General features: G+C 36.6%; 1 protein-coding gene across 1 annotated transcript; it reads left to right on the top strand.

Moving 5' to 3' along the window:
* Positions 1-1,837: 1,837 nt before the first annotated feature.
* GLMN (glomulin, FKBP associated protein) lies at positions 1,838-20,357 on the top strand (the record flags this gene model as incomplete). Its single annotated transcript, XM_080622642.1, has 18 exons — positions 1,838-1,903; positions 2,509-2,634; positions 4,010-4,129; positions 4,786-4,894; positions 6,073-6,319; positions 6,809-6,908; positions 9,047-9,234; positions 9,714-9,767; positions 10,706-10,736; positions 11,121-11,210; positions 11,724-11,765; positions 11,864-11,937; positions 12,254-12,338; positions 13,929-14,038; positions 15,153-15,216; positions 18,519-18,642; positions 20,039-20,121; positions 20,250-20,357. 18 exons carry the CDS (start codon positions 1,838-1,840, stop codon positions 20,355-20,357), a joined length of 1,821 nt encoding a protein of 606 aa, XP_080478768.1.
* Between the last annotated feature and the right edge of the window lie 343 nt (positions 20,358-20,700).

The following is a 20,700-nucleotide window of genomic DNA, read 5'->3' as shown; positions in this document are numbered from 1 at the left end:
TGAGATGGACTGCGAACTGGCTGAAGGACAGAAGCCAGAGAGTTGTAATCTATGGGGCGGAGTCCAGTTGGAGGCCTGTATCTAGTGGAGTGCCTCAAGGGTCAGTATTGGGACCAGTATTATTTAATATATTCATCAATGATTTAGATGAGGGAATTGAGTGTACTATCAGCAAGTTTGCTGATGACACTAAGCTGGGAGGAGTGGCTGACACGCCAGAAGGCTGTGCTGCCATCCAGCGAGACCTGGACAGGCTGGAGAGTTGGGCAGGGAGAAACTTGATGAAATATAACAAGGGAAAGTGTAGAGTCCTGCATCTGGGCAGGAACAACCCCAGGTTCCAGTATAGGTTGGGGAACGACCTGTTAGAGAGTAGTGTAGGGGAGAGGGACCTGGGGGTCCTAGTGGACAGCAGGATGACCATGAGCCAACACTGTGCCCTTGTGGCCAGGAAGGCCAATGGCATCCTGGGGTGTATTAGAAGGGGGGTGGTCAGTAGGTCGAGAGAGGTCCTCCTTCCCCTCTACTCGGCCCTGGTGAGACCGCATCTGGAATATTGTGTCCAGTTCTGGGCCCCTCAGTTCAAGAAGGACAGGGACCTGCTGGAGAGAGTCCAGCGCAGGGCGACTAAGATGATTAAGGGAGTGGAGCATCTCCCTTATGAGGAAAGGCTGAGGGAGCTGGGTCTCTATAGTTTGGAGAAGAGGAGACTGCGGGGGGACCTTATTAGTGTATATAAATATATAAAGGGGGAGTGTCATGAGGATGGAGCCAGGCTCTTCTCAATGGCAAACTATGATAGGACAAGGGGTAATGGGTATAAACTGGAACACAAGAGGTTCCACTTAAACTTGAGAAGAAACTTCTTCTCAGTGAGGGTGACAGAACACTGGAATGGGCTGCCCAGGGAGGTTGTGGAGTCTCCTTCTTTGGAGACATTCAAAACCCGCCTGGACACATTCCTGTGTAACCTTATCTAGGTGTTCCTGCTCTGGCAGGGGGATTGGACTAGATGATCTCTTGAGGTCCCTTCCAATCTCTAACATACTGTGATACTGTGTGATACTGTGAAAATGTGTGATAATGACCGAATTAAATTGACAGGCTTGATACGTGAATAGACTGCAGTGATGTGAAAATGTTAAAATAGGCTGTTGGGAATAGAACATGAGTTGTTTGTTGTTTGAATAATAAAACTCACGCATAGATGCCTTTTAGGCTTTTGCCTCTTTTTCTGTAAACATCCAGTTTATATTTTAGTAATCCAGATGTTGCGTGACACAGCAGAGGATGAACATAAGAGGAAAGTTTGAGGATGTTACATTGAGGTGTTTGTGTAAATGTGGAACTTGGGTGTTTTGGTGAAGAGTTATCCAGGTGTGGAAGTAATTGATGCTCATAGTGATCATATAACCAGGTTTAGGCATATAGCATTGCTTAAAGGTTATGCCTATGATATATCACATGGGATAACCAAGCTTGATTTTATCTGTAATACGTGATCCTGACTATGTAAAACCTTGTAGATACTTAATGATACTCAAATGTTTAAGCTAATTGTTTTTAGCAAGAAAGTCTTACATTGTAGTAGCTAGAGGTGAAAGTCCAGTGAAATAGTCTCACCTACAGACTAGAAAGAAATAAATGTTATTATATATGTAATCTTGATTGGACTAGTTGATATAAACTGGCATGGTGGTTGGATCGGCTGTGCACATCCCAGGCGTGAGGTTAGACTGTTCCAGATAGGGCTGAGGAGAAAAGGCACAGAAAATGTAGTGTCTGTCTCTGTTTTCACTTCATGTGTTTTAATATTGCACTCTTTAATTAGTTTTCAATGCCAGAAGAACAAAGGCAAACTACAATGGCGGTTGATGAACTTCAAGCCATAATACAAAGATGTGTAAGTAATTTTCTTTCCATAAGAGTAACAAGTGCAAGCAGTGTGCATTTCTTTTCATATATTGTAATTAGAACCAAAATTACCCCAAAACAGAAGACAGTTGTTAGCTGAACTCATTGGGCAGCTAAGTTGATCCTTTATGTTTCATTGACTTCTCTATAGTGCTTATCATAGAATCACAGAATGAACCAGGTTGGAAAAGACTTTTAAGATCATCAAGTCCAACCATTCCCCAGCACTGCCAAGGCCACCAGTAAACAATGTCACTAAGGGACTTGTCTACCCAAGATGCTTGACAACTTCTGCTTCCTGGAGAAAGAAGTATTCTTGTATTCAGCAGTACCTGTCTGAAGGAACAAATCCCTGGCAGGTTGTTGTAGAAAACACGTCTTCCAATTAGTATGTTGTAGTCAGACTTAGAAAGTACTATTGAAATCCTGCTTTGTCTTCTGTAGTAGTTCTCTGTAGCTTTTTTAATGCAGGAAATATGTATCTAAGAAAATTACGATGACACTATATTTAATCTTGATATGAAAGCTTGGATTTTCTTATTTTTTATTTGCCTTTTATAAGTGTGGTATTGAACATGCATATTTTCTTTCTAGCAAATTCTGGAAGAAGCTGACTTCAAAGGAGAAGATTTTAATCTGTTTCAGGTAGCAGGTCAGAAATGTTTAGAAAATGGGTATGCAGCTCAGTTATTAGAAGTAATTCAAAATGAGAAAAATAAGGTGAGTTTTAAGTTTGCACTACATATTACTTGTGCACTAACTCAACTAAATAGATAAAACTGCTTATTAAAAAGGGAAAGCTACTTCCACCATGGAGCAAGGCTGTACATATGGGTTTGTACTAAGTTTCTCTGTGTAAGTGCACATTCTTGTGTAACTTCAGGTAGCTCACAGAAACCACGTCACAGTAATCTTAACAAAACCATTAATGACTGGGCTAAGCAAAGAGAAAAGAGAGGACAAAAGCATAACTGAAAGTGACTGTGTCTCTTTTCTGCAGGGCAGGATTTCAGGTGATGTACTGGGTCTGGCTGGCATGGAGTTGATTTTCTTCATGGCAGCCTGTGTGGTGCTGTGTTTTAGATTTGTTGATAACAAGCCAGTGTTTTCAGCTGTTGCTGAGCAGTGCTTGCACAGCATCAGGGCCTTCATTTCTCACTGCCCCCTCAGTAACTAGGGAAGTTTGGAGGGGACACATCTGGAACAGCACACCTGATCAAAGAATTCCATACCATATAACATCCTGCTCAGCAATAAAAACAGATGGGGGTGGAGACCTGTTTTTCAAAGTAGCTGTTGCTTGGAGGCTGGCTGGGCATTGGTTTGATGTTGGGGGTTGGTTTGTCCTTCCTCTCTACTCTCTTTTGTCCTTTTTGTCACTTATTAAATTTAAACCATGAGTTATTCTGTTCTGCTCTTCCCGTTCTCTTCCCCCATCCCACTGGGAGAGGAGAGTGAATAAGCATTTGATGGGTACTTAGCTGCTGTCTGGGCTCAACCCGGCATAGATGGATATAATAATATTGGCCAACACTGTAAGAACCAACTAAGCTGATGCTAATGTAAGAGATGGTAGTGGCTGTAGGCACTTTGGGGAGTTGGGAGAATATACTAATTTGCACACAGCTAAATATGAATTTCAGACGTAAAGTATAGGATGGAATGTTCTGGCAATGTTACATGGGGTTCATAGTCTGGTTTTGCATTTGTGAGTTTGGAGTAACAACTGAAGATCTCAATCCCTTCGGGTTAAACACAATTTGTCTAAATGTTCTTTTTTTCAGTTAAACTCCTCTACTCAGTCCTGGCTTAAATGTATTGTCATATAAATCCTTAGACATATATAGTGACATGTTAAAATTAACACATTGAAGAAAACTATACAAAATATGCAACTGTGTTTATAGGTATGGGGAGAGAATACAGTGTATGTGAAATACAGACCTCTATGGTAATAGTTGTTAAATTTTTAAGGACATTATGGTTTTGCTTACAACATCAATCTGTTGTCCTTTTTGGCCTTCATAGGTACAATCTGTCTGGATTTAGAAGATATCCAATTTTGGTTTATTATCTGAAAATCTGGTTTTTTTAGGTTATCATCAAGAATATGGGCTGGAATCTCATCTCTCCCCTGGTTAGATGTATTTTTATGTATAAAAAGGAAGATCATAAGCGAGAACACTGCTTGAAGATATTAGAGCAGTTGGCACAGGTATGTTTTCAGTTTCATCTGAAGTAGACACAGGCTTAGTGTTCTCAGAGACAATTAACTTCTTACAAATCTGGTGAAGTTAGTAACTGGGCAAAACAAAAAGATACAGCATTACCCATAAGAAAAAGGCACATAGAACTCATGAAAATAGCCACCTGCTGCAGTCAGAGCAGCCACAGCAATACTGCTCTTGTCTGCTGCAGATACAGTATGACAGTGATTACCTGATGATTCTGATGGAGCAGTAAGGGAAAAAAAGGATTTAATCTGTATATGTATATCTGGTTTATGTATATAAAAAAAAATTTATAAACTCTATAGCTGGAGTTAAATTCACACTAAAGTGTTTTTCTCTCTACTCCCAAGGATTATTTTACTAAGGTACTGTGAGGTTTTTATGGACCTTAGAGACCAAGTTTAGTGTCATTATTTATTATTTATGTTTTCGTAAGTGTACACGTATACATAGACTCTACAGAAGGTAAAAATTGTAGGGAAGTACTTACTGTTTTATATTTGTTTGTTTAAAGATTATCTTGGCTGTTCAGATCTCCTTTCTTGACTTTCAGGACCTTTGGTCTTGAAGTTTCCTTGTGATGAATTTTTTAGCTTATGACCATGATTATTAAAACATACATGTTGTTCCTCTCTTGCAGCTATGCAATCCAAAGGAACTTTTTCTGGGTTTACTTGAGCAGATTGAGCAGACCTCTGGAGAGCGAGTGTGCCAAACTGTCATGTTATTGCTTCAGCCTTTGCAGACAGGTAAGATGCAGTTTCTCATGTGATTTCAGAATTAAATAATTTTTTCATTTACCAATTATTTATCAATTTAGTTTAATCTTTGCTGGAGTAGTTTCAGGATATGTCTGTCCTGACGGGCTTTAGACTATTATGTTTTGCAAAATAACACAGGGTATAACTTGCACACTTATATTGGCCTGTTAGAAAAAGATTTTAGGTGGGATTAATAGCATCAGTTGAAAAGGCAATATTCAGCTATTTTCCATCATTTACAAGAATGTGGTCCTGTAACAGTTACATTTAGAGGTGTAAACCAGTCATATTTTTGTTACACAGAGAATCACATGGATTTGTGAAATTCTTCCTCATTTAACTTTTAGAACATACAATTCCATCTTCCCGTAGTATAGAACTTAATTTCACATTGAGGCAGATTGAAACACTTGATTGATTAGGGGGTAGCATTTTTCTGGCTTACGTATAAAAACTAAAAAAAAGTGATTGATTTGGACACCCACTAAGTAGGTAACAAGAAGTAGTTTCTGTTTTGATGCATGGGATGAAATCAAGTGTTGTCTGATTCTAGCAATCCCGAGATGTATTAGAATTTAACAAGAGGAGTGTTTTGGTAATGAGAAGCATGTAGGTTTTTGGATAACCAAGCTAAAGTTAGCCTGCACTGACACAGTTTAAGCAGAGAGCCACTTGTGCTGCTTCCTCAGTCTGGGAAGCAGTTGCTTGTACCACGGAGTATATAACGCTTCTGGGCTGCTTCCGGTAGATCTCACCAGAAAGAGCCATTGTCTCTGGTTTTGCCAGGCACAGGAGGAGTCAAGCAATAAGTGAGTTTTCCAAGTCAAATAAAAGAGTATTGTTTCACTTAGACGAGTTCTAAAAAGAGATTTTTTTTCACTCCTCATTATGGTGCTACAGGGAAAGGGAGAATGTTTTGAAATGCATGACATTTTGTCATCCTCAAATATATGGTCATCTTAATGGCAGCGTATCAAACTAGCTGATGATGTTCAGTCTTGCTGATCTGCTCATGTGATTTCAGGTGTCAGTCCCTGAAACTAAAGGCTTTTTTATGCAGTTACATTATTTTTCTTCACATTTTCCTGTACTAAATAATAACTTCATATCTCAAAATGTTCTCTCCCTTTCCCACCCACCCGTTTTTTTTTTCTTTTTTCCCCCAGTGCTTTTGAAGCTTCAGAACAAGAAGGCCTACTCAGTGGGTTTATCTTTGGCCATGATCATGAATCAGCTTACTCCCTTACCTGTACCATACACAAAACAACAAATACAAGAAGATAAACTGGGTCTCTGTCAGTGTTGTAATGCAGTGGTGGACTTCACTAAACCTTTTGTGAATGAAGTTGTTAAAAGCATGGAGAAGTCATCAGAATATAATGACACGGAGCTGAAAGAAGAATTATTAAAATTGTGAGCTTTTTATGTCAGTGTAATATATTCCTATAACTTAACGAAGTGAACAGTAGGCATTTATTACATAGGCAGTAAATAAATCATCTTGTTAGTGTTTTATAATGCTGCCAACTTTAACTAATGTGGTATTTTGAAAAAGAAGGAAAACTTAAATATGCATTACATATTTGTGAAGTGAGAGAAGAAAGGTAAAGATTAGTTATTTATCTATTAGCGCAGGGATATAGTAAACAAGCGTTAGTCTCTGTGCTGTGAAGCTGATTTGGTATTCCTCTGCTTCTCAAATTTCCAACAGTGAGGATAATCATATTCTGGAGGTGAAGTCTAAGGAATGCTTCAACAGGAGACATTTTATATTTTATTCTCCTTGGAATATCAGCAGCTAATGAGCATAGCTCTGAGTATAGACTTCAGTTTTGGTCATAAGTGTTATTGTCTGTATTTGTGACCGTACTGGTGATTTAGTTTCACCTGGTTTTATTTCAGCTGTATGAAAAGCCTGAAATACCCATTATTGACAGCTCATCTTGAAGAACTTGAAGGCATTGATGAACATCCCTTTCGGCATTTTGCAGCTGAAATTATTGTAAGTGCAGTCAAAACTAATTACAGTGTTTGCAAAACAGTGGTCTGGTTCAGAAATACTACAGTTCATTCCAGAGTTCACTTTGGTTCCTTTATTGGTTAGTAGGATGACTTACTGGGCCTTGTAATATGCACGTAGCTAAAGGACTAGAATAGTTCCATGTCCCATCTCTGGAAATGACAAGTCTTGCAGACACAGTTTTTCTCCTTGATAAACCAGTCTGAACTGCTCTGAATCAGCAGTTGCTACTTTGCTGTAATTGCTGCTTTTTCTTGGTGATGTATGAATTTGTTAGAATATTTAAAGGATTGTCTTTGCTGTAGTATTACGTCAAGGTAAAATCTACATGTTACCTTTACTCCGCGTGCTACACAAAGGGAAATCTCGTAATGTGCCTAGTGCAGTGCTAGCTAACTTAAAGAACACCAATACAGTTACTTTGGTTGTGAATGTTTTACATAGCAGTTGTATTTTATTAGAGGAAGATTATTGTGGGTGTAGATAATTTTATTTAAACTTGCAGCAAAACCACTCCTTTTAAGAAGATAATCAAATACAGTCCATGCATATGTTGGAACACACAATACATGGATGTTTTCAGAAATAGAACTAGGTGTGATTAATAAAGCTACAGTAAGTAGAACTGTGCTTTGTTCATGTTTCGAATGTGGTAAAGAATATTTCCTCTTTTACATGTATCCACATGTAGTGGCTTGACTCCAGGTGGCAGCTGGTTTGGTCACAGATCTAAACCACAGCACCCCACAGGCTGTCCCTGCTTAGAGGAGAACTACTGATGAGTTTCAAAAGGAAGACTTGAAGCCAGCTGGGATGAGGAAAGCACACATAAATACGCTCACTATATGTGTGCAAATGTGCCTATGTGTAGAGGAAATCTGGAAGTCGCCATGTGATGCAACTCTGTTTCTTCTCCAATTTGTGTTTAAAAATCTAAGCATTCTTTCACATAAAATTCTATAGCCAAATGTTAAGATTGTGAAGTGAAGCACACTAAGCAGTTAGCAAAACTTTTGGTTGTTTTTCAACAATAATTACGTTTTCTATCATGATCACATCTGGTTTTTTCCACAGCATGTCTTAGCATAAGATGGAACTGCTGTGGTATCAATCAGGGCTTGTGCAGTGAAAGAGAATCTCATCTCTGAGACCTTTACTTCATTTGTTGCAGGACTTTCAGGGTGTACAGTGAAGGAGGGGCAGGGGTTACCAGAAGATGACCTCATAGTTAAGATAGCTGAAGGGTGCTTTGAAAAACTGGCTTTTTATCCTGCCTCTCCTGTTGGGTGCAGTCTGAAACCATGTTCTTTATGCTAATTATGCTCTCACCATGTTCTTTATGCTACTTTTGATTAATTTTCTTAATAAATTCACTTCTGCTGTTGGTGGAATTGGGCAATAAGAGTTGCAGGTAAGGTCATGTTTTGACTATATGACACCTTGTGTAATCCTAATTTTCTAAAATGTGGGATCCTGGATGTTCAGTTTGGACAACCCCAGAGCAGTGAGTTGACCTTGATCTCGCTGTTCTTTCAAAATAGGCACAACAGGAGATACACTACCTCCTATTCCACATAAATGTATGTGAATGGGGGGGATCACACTAGGATTTGTGAAGAACTTGAATGTCATTGTGTTGTACATCACCGGAAAAAAAGGCCATACAGAGTGATCTTAACTTTAAAGCAGGGCTTGTGTTTAGTAGGTAAATACTGTGTTGCACATTGATAAGTGAGTAGAAAACAAAATACTGAGTATTCTGTGATCTGAAAAACAGAGGGGTCCTGTGGCATGATGTCATCATGAAGCTACCGTTCTTCATAGCTTTGTGGATAAGGGAGTCAAACTAGGGGTTTGCAGGGTGACTGTGTTTTGTCTTTTGCTAACTTTTGAGTGATTGACTTTGCTATCTTAGTAACATTCTTCTAACAGTAGTTATTTTTCCTGCAGGGTCTTTTTTAATGTTTGTGTACATATCATAAATACTCACCAAATGTTTATATTAATTTATTCTTATGCTATGTAAGCAAATTTACTGTAAATACAGTTACAGCCTTGAAACTTAATTGGTATACAGGTCTTTTAAAGGCTGCTATAGGCAATCTGTCTTTCTTTTTTAGGGCATTTTGTGGGATATAAAAGAACTGATACCATTGGTGTTTTTACATCGTAAATGCAAAAATCCAGAATGGGAAAATCAAGAGTTTGCAGACATAGAGCAAAAGAATATTGCTGAATCTTTGGCATGCCTGTCATATCTGATGGTTGTTCAGCGTTTTGGTATTGATTGCTTTCCAATGGTATTTAGGTAAGAACTGGTCTTCTCATATATTGTAAGTCTGTACTTCAAGATTCTTTCTGAGCAGAAGAAAACCTATTATTTGTGAATAGTTATGAATTAAAACTGTATTTCACTAGTATGTGTTTTATGCCAGCCTTTATGCATTTATATTTCAAGTAGCTTATATTGTGTATGTAAGAACATACCCTAGTCCGGTAGATTACTCTTATTAGGGTTTAATTTTAGGTGAGGTGTACTTTTAAAGAAACTGGTAGGATTAGTCACTTGCTGAAAGTTAAGATGTATTAAATCTTTAATTGTGTATTTGTAGACAGTTTCCATGTAAGGGTTATTAACAGCAATTTGACGTATTATTTTGTGTCTATTTCAAAATTATAAATATTATGAAGATTTTTTATATTATTTACAAAAACTCTAATGTATTAACTATGTGCAAATCTATATGGCTTATACAGTTTAACATAAACCGTATTTTTCTCTTTCAGCCCGTCATACCTTCTGCAATGCAATATGACGAATATTGAAGTGCTACTGAAAAGGTAGGAGTTACGGAATTTGGAGTTCTAGATACTGGGTGTGATCTTTTATAGTAATTCATAGAATCACATTTTGAACGTACCAAATAAGATCAGAGATGATTTTTAAACGTGAGAGTTAAAATGCTAACTTCCACAACAAGATGGCTCCTTTTATCAAGAAATACAAAAAGTTGTCTAAAACATTTATTTGTTGTTTTCTACTTGTATCGTGATGTAATTTTTATGAACTTTATTCTGAAAATGCAAAATTAAGGTCTTTCAAACACATACAGAACAATTAGAGTGTATATTTACTTGTACTTCTGTAATGATTAGTTTACTACCAGAGGAGACTATTGCGATAATATTAATTTGGATGTATTCTTGTACAATATGCAACATGATCAAAGGTCCGGCTGTCTCAAGGAAACCAGACTTTTCTGTATGTTGTGATTATTTCACCTTCTGTAAGCAGCAGTGTTGACCAAATAGTTTCTACCACTGCTGTGGAAAGGAAATTTCCTGTTACGACTTCTTACTGTTTCCTGGTAACTTAACAAAACTTCCTGGTCTTTTTAATTTAGAATCTGCTGTGTTTTCCTTAGCCTTGCAGAACTCGGCAAAGGGAATCATCTGCGGAAAGTTTCATTTTCTTTGTTAATCAGTATCTTGATACCTGTGGGGTATGAGATGTTGCTTTTGAGGAATTAAATTGAGGGGAGAAAAAATGTCATTTTTGACCCTGAAGAGAGAGGAATCTAATTTTCAACTCAGTTTATTCTAAAAATCTTAGGGAGGAATGATGAAGATACTACATTTAGAAAAGAGAATGGAAATTGCGGAGGGACAAGTTCTTTTTGATCCCTGTTCTGGTATTTCTTCTTGTTTATGTTGATGAAATAGCAACAGTGTCTTTTTGATTAACAACTCAAGTTTGATTCTTCTTTTTGTTCCCCTAGAACAGAAGAATCTATTTTATCTAAAGGACTTGTAAGTTTTCTTTCAAATTTTCATTATTATAATGTTTGCTTTTCCCAGTTTAAGTAATGGTAAAACTTTAGTTTTCCCTTGTAAGAAAGGTACAAGTGATAATTCAGATAATAGTTTCAGAAAAATTCTGAGGCTTAATTAGGTATTCTTTAGTCTTACAAACACAGATTTATTGAATTTTACACACATGCATAAATGTTTTCATTCTGTTTATCATTTGGAGCTCCTACAAACTTTGAGTGTCTGAGTGAGCATTTATAGTGAAGGTGGTTTTAGCCACGAAATTAATGGCATATGAAGCATATTAATGGTTAAGCATATAAATTAATGTCTTGTATGTGCAAAATGTTGCCAGCTTTCTTTTTTTTTAATCCCCTCCTGCAGGATCTGTTTGAGAGCTGTTTATTGAGAATGGAAGATAATAGCCTTCTCCATCAGTATTTAGAATTCAGAGATTTTATTAATGTACCTCAGGTAATAAGAAGCAATGTACAGAAGTCATTGAAGTTTGATTGTGAATAATACCTGGCTGTTGTCTAGGTATTTGAGATACTTCTGACCCTTTATACACTCGTGTCTTTAAATTCATACCTTCAGTGTCTTGCAATACAGACTTGACTGTCTCTTCTGCCCAATACAGCATGAAGTTTTAGTGACAGTTAAATATACTTCAGAGTATGTGCAGGCCACTGAAGCAGGTGGGCACTGATTTTAGCTGAAAGATGGTGCTTGCCTCTTCCTTAGAAATCTGCTCTTGACTAAATTCTTATTTTGCCCAACAGTAGTGTTGTCTGTCAGCCCTGGGATTTGAACCACTGAAGCTAGTGGGAATTTCTCTGAACTTCTCATAGGCATGGTTCTGTGGGCTCTGGTGGGTTTTGTTTCCTTGGGTTTTTTTTTTAATGTCTTGAGTAGATTTTAGTTGGTATGATGTAATGTAATAATCTGTACCTAATTAGAAATTATGTTTTCTTGGTGCAACTGCAGGATTTGGTGAAAGTTATGACCCTTTGTCCCATAGAACATCTGGTATGTAATCTGACCTACAGAATCAGTTAAGTGAGTGCTGAATTTATCTCATTAGCATCAATCTCATAATATCTTTTTGGTTTTTTGTTTCTCTTCAGAGAAAGAAAAGTTTAAATATTTTGCAGTTGTACATAAATAAGTTTGACACAGAGGGAAAACACACATTATTCAGGTATGCAGCCAAGTTACTGTACATTGTGTAATATCAGTTTAATTGCAGCTTAACTGCATAGATACAGTGATTTCTGAGAGTCTGTTTGGTAAACCACATTAATTTTACTATGTTAATTTTTTTGGATAAACAATTTCAGTTGCCTCCCATAAAATCAGCTGTCTTATGTAAGCTAGTGTGTAAAGATTACATAGTCAGTTTTCTGTGGTAAAACTCCCACTTAGTGAATAAGGCCATAATGTCATCTTAAGTTTTGAGCTAACTATACAGGCAGCTTTGAAGAGATAATATCTATCTTTTTTCTGTGTGTTTGAAGGTGTCTCCTGAAGACAAGCAACCATGCTGGTGTGGAGGGATACGTTATTAAAAATATAAAAGATCAGATTCACTTATCACTAACGGTGAGGCTACTCCCAGTAAAAAACAAGGAGCTATCCCCAAATTCTGTCAGTATTATGTTGAGAAAACGTGTACAGCTTAAGCTTTGAGGGATGCATTAAAAACAATCTGCTTTGGAAAGAAACATAAGATCAGGAAATTATATAATTAAAAATATGAATATAGCTTATGCTATGTATGTATACACATATATCCTGCATATGTATTTTTACATTATAACTTTAAAACTGTGTTTTTTAATTGCATGATCATATTGCATTTTTCTCAGAAGTAGTATCTTTTCCGTGCTTGAAGGTACATGCCCCTTTCTTAAGGGGAACTCCCTAGTGGATTTTTTCCCCTCACAGTTCTTCATTTCTTGACTATAATTCAAATGCAGACAGAATTACTAATTTTTTCCTGTTTTGTATGATGACATCATTACATTATGAGTGCGTCATGAATGTTCAATTCATCAGAAATGGTTAGGCTAGATCAAAGCCATTTAAAGATCATATTTTATAATCATTTATACCAGGAAGTTGGAAAAATTAATTAAAATAAATCATTAACTCCTTTCTTCATTTTTTGTTTTTCTTTTTTTTTCTTTCTTTTCCCTTTAAACTGCTTAGGGCCTTTTCCAAACCAAATTTGATTCTCAAGGATACTGGCTTTTGTCAAATAGGACAATACATTAAAGTTGTGCATATTTTATGCTAGCATAATTATGTTAGAAAACAGTGAATTACTATTTGTTAGATCATAGTCTGCCCTGTATATTGAATCAGCAGGGCTGAGGAGGAGGATAGTATGAAAAGTGTTCCAAAAGGGGCTTGCACCGAGGTTGAATAGGTAAAAGTAAATTCTGAAATTTCCTTACTAACCAATTTTTTTACTATGCAGGTTCAGAATTCTCTTAATGCATTTTTCCATGTAGAGATCCCTGGCTGTCAGAAAGACAAATAATTTAATAAGTTCATCATAGGAATTTGAATATTCTAGGTTTGTTGCGAAGAATTCTGCTGTAGACATCATGATAACAATTTCCTATTGCTATCAATTTATTTCATCTTAGTTTTTGTGCCCAGGTAGTCTTAATCTTTCCAGGACCCTCATCTGATCTGACTTAACCTTTCTCGTCTCTTTATCTAATCTGTTTTTCTTCCAATCCATTTCTGGGTTTAGAATTACACAAAGCAGACTTAAACCACCTGGTCATCTTAAAAATAAATAGATAAAAAATTGTCACTATGGTGAAATGAATATTGAGGTATGGAACAGAGACTATTTCAACAGAAATAAAAAGAGAGTGCCTGCTACCATTTGCTAAGCTTATGAAAACAAATACTAACTATATTGATGGTGGATACTGAAAAGGTGGAGAATTGAAAGGAACAGCTTGGCATAGAGAGACAAAGTAGGGAGGGTTATGAAAAGACCAGTTTGTGTACTCCCATCACCCGTAGTGATTAGACAGTACTGCTTCCAGTGTTTCATTCTTCCCCAACATTGTTCTGGTTTCACAAGATTATTGTTAAATTATGTAAGATACCTTTAAGAATTAAATTTTGAACTCAGCTAAACTTGTCATGTTGGGGTTGGTTTCTTTTCAGAAGGCGTGTGACAACACCAGGTTTACAGGACATCACTTGATCTCCCTTCTAGATTTAGTGTTTTTGCTTCCAGAAGGTGCTGAGACAGATCTTCTGCAACACTCAGATAGGTGAGTTTTACTTGCAATTAGAGGCTTTTCTCCTTTTTTTTAATCATTTAAAAAGACTTCAAACCACCTGACTGCAGTGGGAGGTACAGTGTCATGTAATTAGGTGACAACATCAGTGTACTGTAACTTTTTGGAACTAGAAATAGAAGTGATCACTTATTTTGAACATCCTTTCAACTAACTCTGTATAGAATAATGTCACAATGCTATAGATTGACCTTAATAAGAACGAAATTCCTCCTCCATTCCCTGAGGACATGAGGCCTCAGGTGTCAAAAGCAAGCACTAATTGGTAGAGCATTATTTCTTTAGGAGTATTTGGTTTGTCAGCAATTGGAGGACCAATTGGAGGACCAGAAGAAATGTGTTGTCTTACATGATACAGGGGAATAACAATTTCCAGATACAACTTACAGCACACAATATTTTGGAGGCTGTTTCACAGATGGCTGATGGGAATCCAGTATCTCATGAATGGGAACACAGAGCCACCTGAATAGCAAATACTTGCATTGAGTAATATAAAATATAACTGAAATGTCTCTGAAAATCTCATATAGAGGACAAGTCTTTTCCTATATCAAGAGTAAAGGTTGGGCTTGTAAATCAATAGGTTGTGATAGTGTCCAGATGGACACATAACTACTTCAAATCCAGGTGTATGATGTGTAATTATTTATCTGAATGAAGCAATAAATAGTTTCTGCTAACAAGTTTGGTAAAATAAAAGCAAAAAGCATATTCAAAAAGCACTGGGAATTCAAGACAATGATAAGAAAACTGTCACATTAGTTTCAAATGAATTGGATCACTGGAGATGCATATTACAAATTCTGTCAAAGGTTCTATCTCTTCAGAGAACTCTTTCCCCCACAATCACCAGCCTTTGCCAACCTGCTGACAGTTTTAATTTTACTTGCAAAGTGCCAACTGTTGTAACATGGATGTTACTGCACACCAGTGCTTGAGACTAAGCTGTACGGCTCAACAGATGGGTGGCTGTATTTTGTACAAATGGGTATTTTTAGGATGTCTGGCTAATGGACAATGTTAATTACTATCCCTGTAATACAAATCTGTTCTAAATGATAAATAGTACATTTTTAATTTGCAGGATTATGGCATCACTAAATCTGCTGAGATACTTAGTCATTAAAGATTGTGAAAGTGATAATCAGGTAAGTGATAACTGATCTGAAAATGTTTGATTAGCTGAAGGCTGAGAGCTGGATTCATGTGAACACTGTTATCCTTGATTAAAACCCAAGCTTTTGCATTTTTCTTTGGTCAGTAATCCATAAGTGATGCTTTTATTAACTACATTAGGAGATACTTGATGTGTTTCTTTATTCTGATAACACTTGATTGCATTCATACTTAACTGTTACTGTAAGCAAGCTAATGCTTTTACTCTGTCTGATGAGCTGTCATCTGTCATCATAGTATGTCACTATAAAATCACCATCTCTATCAAGTGTTCCCAGTATTTGTTACTCTGCTTATTTATTCACTGGAATTCTTCAAGCTTCCAACTGGATTTCTTTGTAATAATAATACAAAGCTTTACAGTTCAAGAGATCCATTTTATTCATCTTTAGGCAAATTTTTTTTTTGTGCAGTGTGCTAGAAGTTGTTACTATTATGATTTCTCAGAAAACATATTTAAATAGGTTTTAGCTGTACAAAACCATACTCTCTATTTACAGCGCCTGTGTGGGTGCATGACAGGTACATGTTAAAAACTTCTTCGGGTATTAGCATCAAAAAAGTCTTATCTGTAAGGTCCATCTGCTGAAGTAACAAAAGGAATGGCCAAACCCATCCAAGTTTCTGTTAGGTTGCTTTACTGGAAACAGCTTAGAATGCTTTATGGACACAGGTAACTTGCCAGCCCAAACTGCGTACCACTGCAGTTTACGTATGTATTATAGGTATCGCTCTTTACCTTCACTTCAGTATATGGATGTTTGAATGTAGATATTTCAGGAGTACTCTGCAGATTTAAACTTTGCAGTATATTTAAAAAATTGAAATTGCCCGTATGTATTTTACCCATATAATATTGTGCTTCCTCAGTTTAAAGCAGGATTTTACAGGTTTAGTTGTAATCCCCACCTGTTTCTTCTCTTTTGTTTAGCTCTCTGCTGTCTGAAGCAGTCAGCAACATTTGTTAGATCAGTGCAAAGTGTATTTGTTATTCAGCTGCTCTATGGCTACTCAATGTAATACACTGTGATGAATCTGCTGGTTTTGTGTACAGTCAGTCCTGTCCAACTGCAGCTGATGGAAATGTGTTCCTGGACACTCAAGGGGAAACTTGTTTTAATTTCACTGCTTGGTCGATATATGGATTCCATGTTCTAGCAGCTGATTTATAAGTGCACTTATTTGGGATTGTGTCACTACAGCATTGAAGAGCCAGTGGAATTCTTTGTGTTTGGTTTTCTGATTACATTCCACCACTAAGTGGCTGCTACTTCTAATCTTAAATGCAACTTCTGTTGACTCTTTCAAGAAAATCATTATGTTCCACCATTCCTTTAATTTATGCAATTCAGGAGCTTTTAATCTAGTACATCATGTAGTGAACAGTTATCAGCTAGCTCCTTAGTACTGATGTTTTGATTTTTTTGCATTAAAATAGTTGTTTCAATTAATGACAGTTTAAAGAAAAATTGCTTTTCAGTTTTAAAGTACAGTTAAACCTTTCTTGACTTGAATAAGCAATATCACATTCAGATGAATATCCTAACCAGCAGTTAAGTATCCTAAGGTGTTTTGTTGTTCTCCCCTAGTTCCTTGACTTTCTTTATGATTTGGAGTAATGGATTTCAGCAGATCATTTTCTGTTTTCTAAAATACAGAAAAAAATCTATAATTTGTTTTTAGAACACTTTGAGATCCATGAACACAAGTTTTTTAAGTGCCTAATGGCATTAGTCTAAGTAGAAGAATAATAATACAGCTTGCACTGATAACCAAAACTGTAGTGAAAATTAATAGCAGTTGGTGCATTTCTTATTTACTATTTATGTAGTTATTATTGATAGACTGTATCTGTTCATCATGTTTAAGGAGTGATCACTATTTAAGTGCTCATTATAGTCCATCCGTTTCATGTAAATGCATAGCTTTTTTAAGAAAAGAGAGAATTCCTCTTCTATTGTTATTAAAATCTCAAATATTGTAGCACACAGTTGCTGTAACAGTGCCTGGCATAGAATGTCCCTACAGTTTGAGGAGAAAAGAACATCACCTCTTCTTAAGTTTTCCCTTACATTTAAACACTGCCAGTTCTTTTTGACTTTCTACCTATTTCCCTTCATATAGTGCAAGTGGGGCGGGAAGAAAATGCCTCCTTTTCTGTCAGTTCAGATGTTTCGATTGCTGGGTAAAAAGTACCTTCATTAATAAAGTAAAAATCAGTGTTTTTCTTCAAAGTTACTTCTTCATTCTTAGCCCCATCCTGGTAGAAGTTATTACCAGTTTTCTTGTTTGACCAGCTAACTTTGTTCTGTTTAGCATTAAAACGTAGTGAATTTTCCAGTGGAATCAATAGTACTATGTAGTAATTATTATTTTTATTGACCTTACTCTGCCCTTTGAGGATACTGTCTGAAGAAAGGAGCCATATAAATGGCTCCTATATCTAAAGACACAAAGATTGCTTTGTATTTGTTTCCTTCTTGCAGTTTTATAACTACAAGCTTATAAGGTGCCAAGGCAGAGAAGTGTTCCTCTTGTGCTGTGTAGCCTTGAACAGCCTTGCTTTTAGGCATCTTTTCCTGGTATCTCTTGCTCCTGAATGCCATTATTGTAAACCTCTCCCTTCACCCATGCCAAACTGGGGAGAAGTTCATGGTCACTTTGGTTTCTGTGCCAAGGAAGAGGTAGTAGCATATCCAGGAACATTCCTATAAGGCTGTTTAAATTGAATGCAATTTAGATAACACCATTACGTATTTGAGGAGCTCGACATTTATCAGGGCTTTCACTTGTCATCACAATACAGTGTTAATTCCGAAACACGAATTTAAGAATTTGTTGTATTTTGCTGCTGAATTATCTTTTAAGATATCTACAACTGCTTTTTACTCCCGGTAGAGATTCTAGCCTAAGAAAGTGGCTAGTAGCTCCCATCCAACTTCTCCAGATCCTTTCAGTTTTGCTTACAAGACCAAGTTAAAAATGTGTATTTCCATTGCTGTAGTTATCAGCCTACATACCAAGTTTCCCCCCATGTGTTTTTTGACTGCTTCATCCTCTAATTTTCAACAGATAATGTGAGAGAAGCTTAAACACCCATCATGATTCTCTTCATCCTTAAATGCATGAGTCTACATTCTTTTTTTCTCCCTTTTTTATTCCCAGCACAGAAGTGTGTGTTACAAAGACTCCTCCAAAACCTTGTGCTCAAAAACTTAGCACTGCAATGCTTCCTTAAAACTGATTTGTAACCTTCTCTGCTCTGTTTGGATAGACTGGAGTATGGACCATGATTCCCAGGATTGAGCAAAATTTTTTAAAGCCACTGCATGTAGGACTCAATATGTCAAAAGCACACTATGAAGCAGAAATAAAGAATAAGAAAGAGAACAAAAAAGGTTAGTTGGTTTCTTTTTTTTTCTTAGCTTTGTTTGTATTTAGAAACTGTGGAAGTCCTTTGGAAACAAAGAATTGGTGAGTGCTGTATAGATCATGTTTTATACAACTGTTGACTGTATTCAAAACTTCAAATAATATTTCAGTAGTTGCTATATTTAATAATTTTTATAATCAGAAAAATCAGAACTTATCTCTCATCACATATGGAAACCTGACAGAAATGTTGTATAAGGACCTTCAAAGCTTGTTCTGCATTTATACTTTTGATTGTTAAGGTTTGACATCTAAGTGTCTCTGAAATATATAGCCCTTAGGTTTCATAGCAGGCATGGGGAGGTTAACAAGAAGAGAAATAATTCACACAGCAAACAGGTGCTCTCTTAAGCCTGAAGAATTACACAAGGATTTATATATATATATATACAAACATATTTAAAATTTGACACACAGAATCAGGTTCTGCTCTGGGTTAAGCAGACACTTTCCACAGGACGTAAGAGCTGTAGCTGCTTTAGGCGATCTCAGTGTATGTCAGATCCTCTCTTTGTGATCTCCAGTATAACCAAGACAGCCCAAGGAACTTCTTGCTTTTGCTACCAAAGATGTCAGTAAAGCTTTTTGCCCCAAGTCTTATCCTCTTCTATTGTTGTTAGCTAAATAAGTATGAGGCACAGAAGGGGAATTTTTCTGAAGGCAACCTGTGGGTATCGTTGTAAAGGAAATACTTTAAAATGAATTAGGAAGCTTTTTCTTTAGGTCCCTTTTATGTTTATCTAGCCTTTGACAAAGCATAAAGAGATTTGAGTTTGGGAGAGAACATCTAACTCGTAGCTGTAATTGGTTTAGCTTTTTTCCCCAATGTGTAGTCTTTGTAACCATTATGTTGAATTTCAGATACGTGGTCTGAATGTAAGAGGTTTTCCCCTTAGTTTTCAGCTTTGTCCTTGTAGTTTTGCCTGCTGCAAGTAATCTGCCTGAAACAGAGAAGCCCGCAGCCTTTTGTTAATAAGTATTTCATGTCTGGATTCATTAAGTCAAGCTAAAGAACCTTCCACTCTCTCTCTGGATATTGAAATATTAAGAATTTATCAAAAAATGACCAGATTTAAGAAGTTCTTTTTCCCTTAAAAGACCATTTTAGCTGTATATAATCGGGTTGCAGATACTGCCTGTTTAGTAATGCAGTTGTATGTTACAGCAAGTGTAGAGATAGCATCGAGCTCAAACTGTCTTCCTCTTAAGGTTCAGCACCTTCTGTCCTCTGTTTGGTCAATCCCTAGGTTTGTGGGTTTTAACAATTACTGTCTAGAAATGTTAATATATTAAATAGTATTTCCATTCTAAAAGTTATGTGAAACAGCAGCCTGAGCTCTGGTTGCCTATTCTCTTCTACAGAGGCGCAGAGTCCTAACACAGTTTGTTCTGTAACTGTTAGTGGGGAAAAGATGCCTGCCATGACTACTGAAATGCAGCTTCAGGTGAGTTTGCATTTCCTTTGAAGTCATTCAGAAGTGCTGAAGGTTTTTTTTTGCATCTGGAGACAAACATAAACATACAGTGAGAAAAAAAATTATTCTAATAAAAATAATCTCTTTTGTCATTTCAGGTTTTACACTCTGCTCTCTTCACTTTTGATTTAATAGAAAGTGTTCTGGCTCGAGTAGAAGAACTTATCGAAGTGAAAATAAAAGCTGTAATGGATGAAAATAGTTAGGTCAGGTGAAGTACTTTAATTAATATACTTCTTTAGAAGATCATTTTGACTGTGAGACTTTAGCTGAAAAGTAGGTACCAACCTTTAAAGAAGAGCAGTTTAGAGAGGCCTCTAGAAGAACTGCAAATGCTGCTCTTCAGAAGTCTGCATTCTTTTTTATTTTCTTTTGCTATTGTTATATGGGGTTCACAGAGATGGCCTATTTTCTCAAGTACTCCTTGTCAGAAATTGACGCTTTTTCTGAAGTTTAGAAATTAAAATTGAGGGGGGTTCTTTCGTCATGGCAAGGAAATAAGGGTTGTGCATTTATTTTTATGTTCATTTTCAGAATTTGTTAGATAAT

Source organism: Psittacula echo (genome assembly GCF_963264785.1).
Source record: "Psittacula echo genome assembly, chromosome: 7".
NCBI classification, from domain to species: domain Eukaryota; kingdom Metazoa; phylum Chordata; class Aves; order Psittaciformes; family Psittacidae; genus Psittacula; species Psittacula echo.
This window is presented reverse-complemented; position numbering and strand designations above follow the sequence as displayed.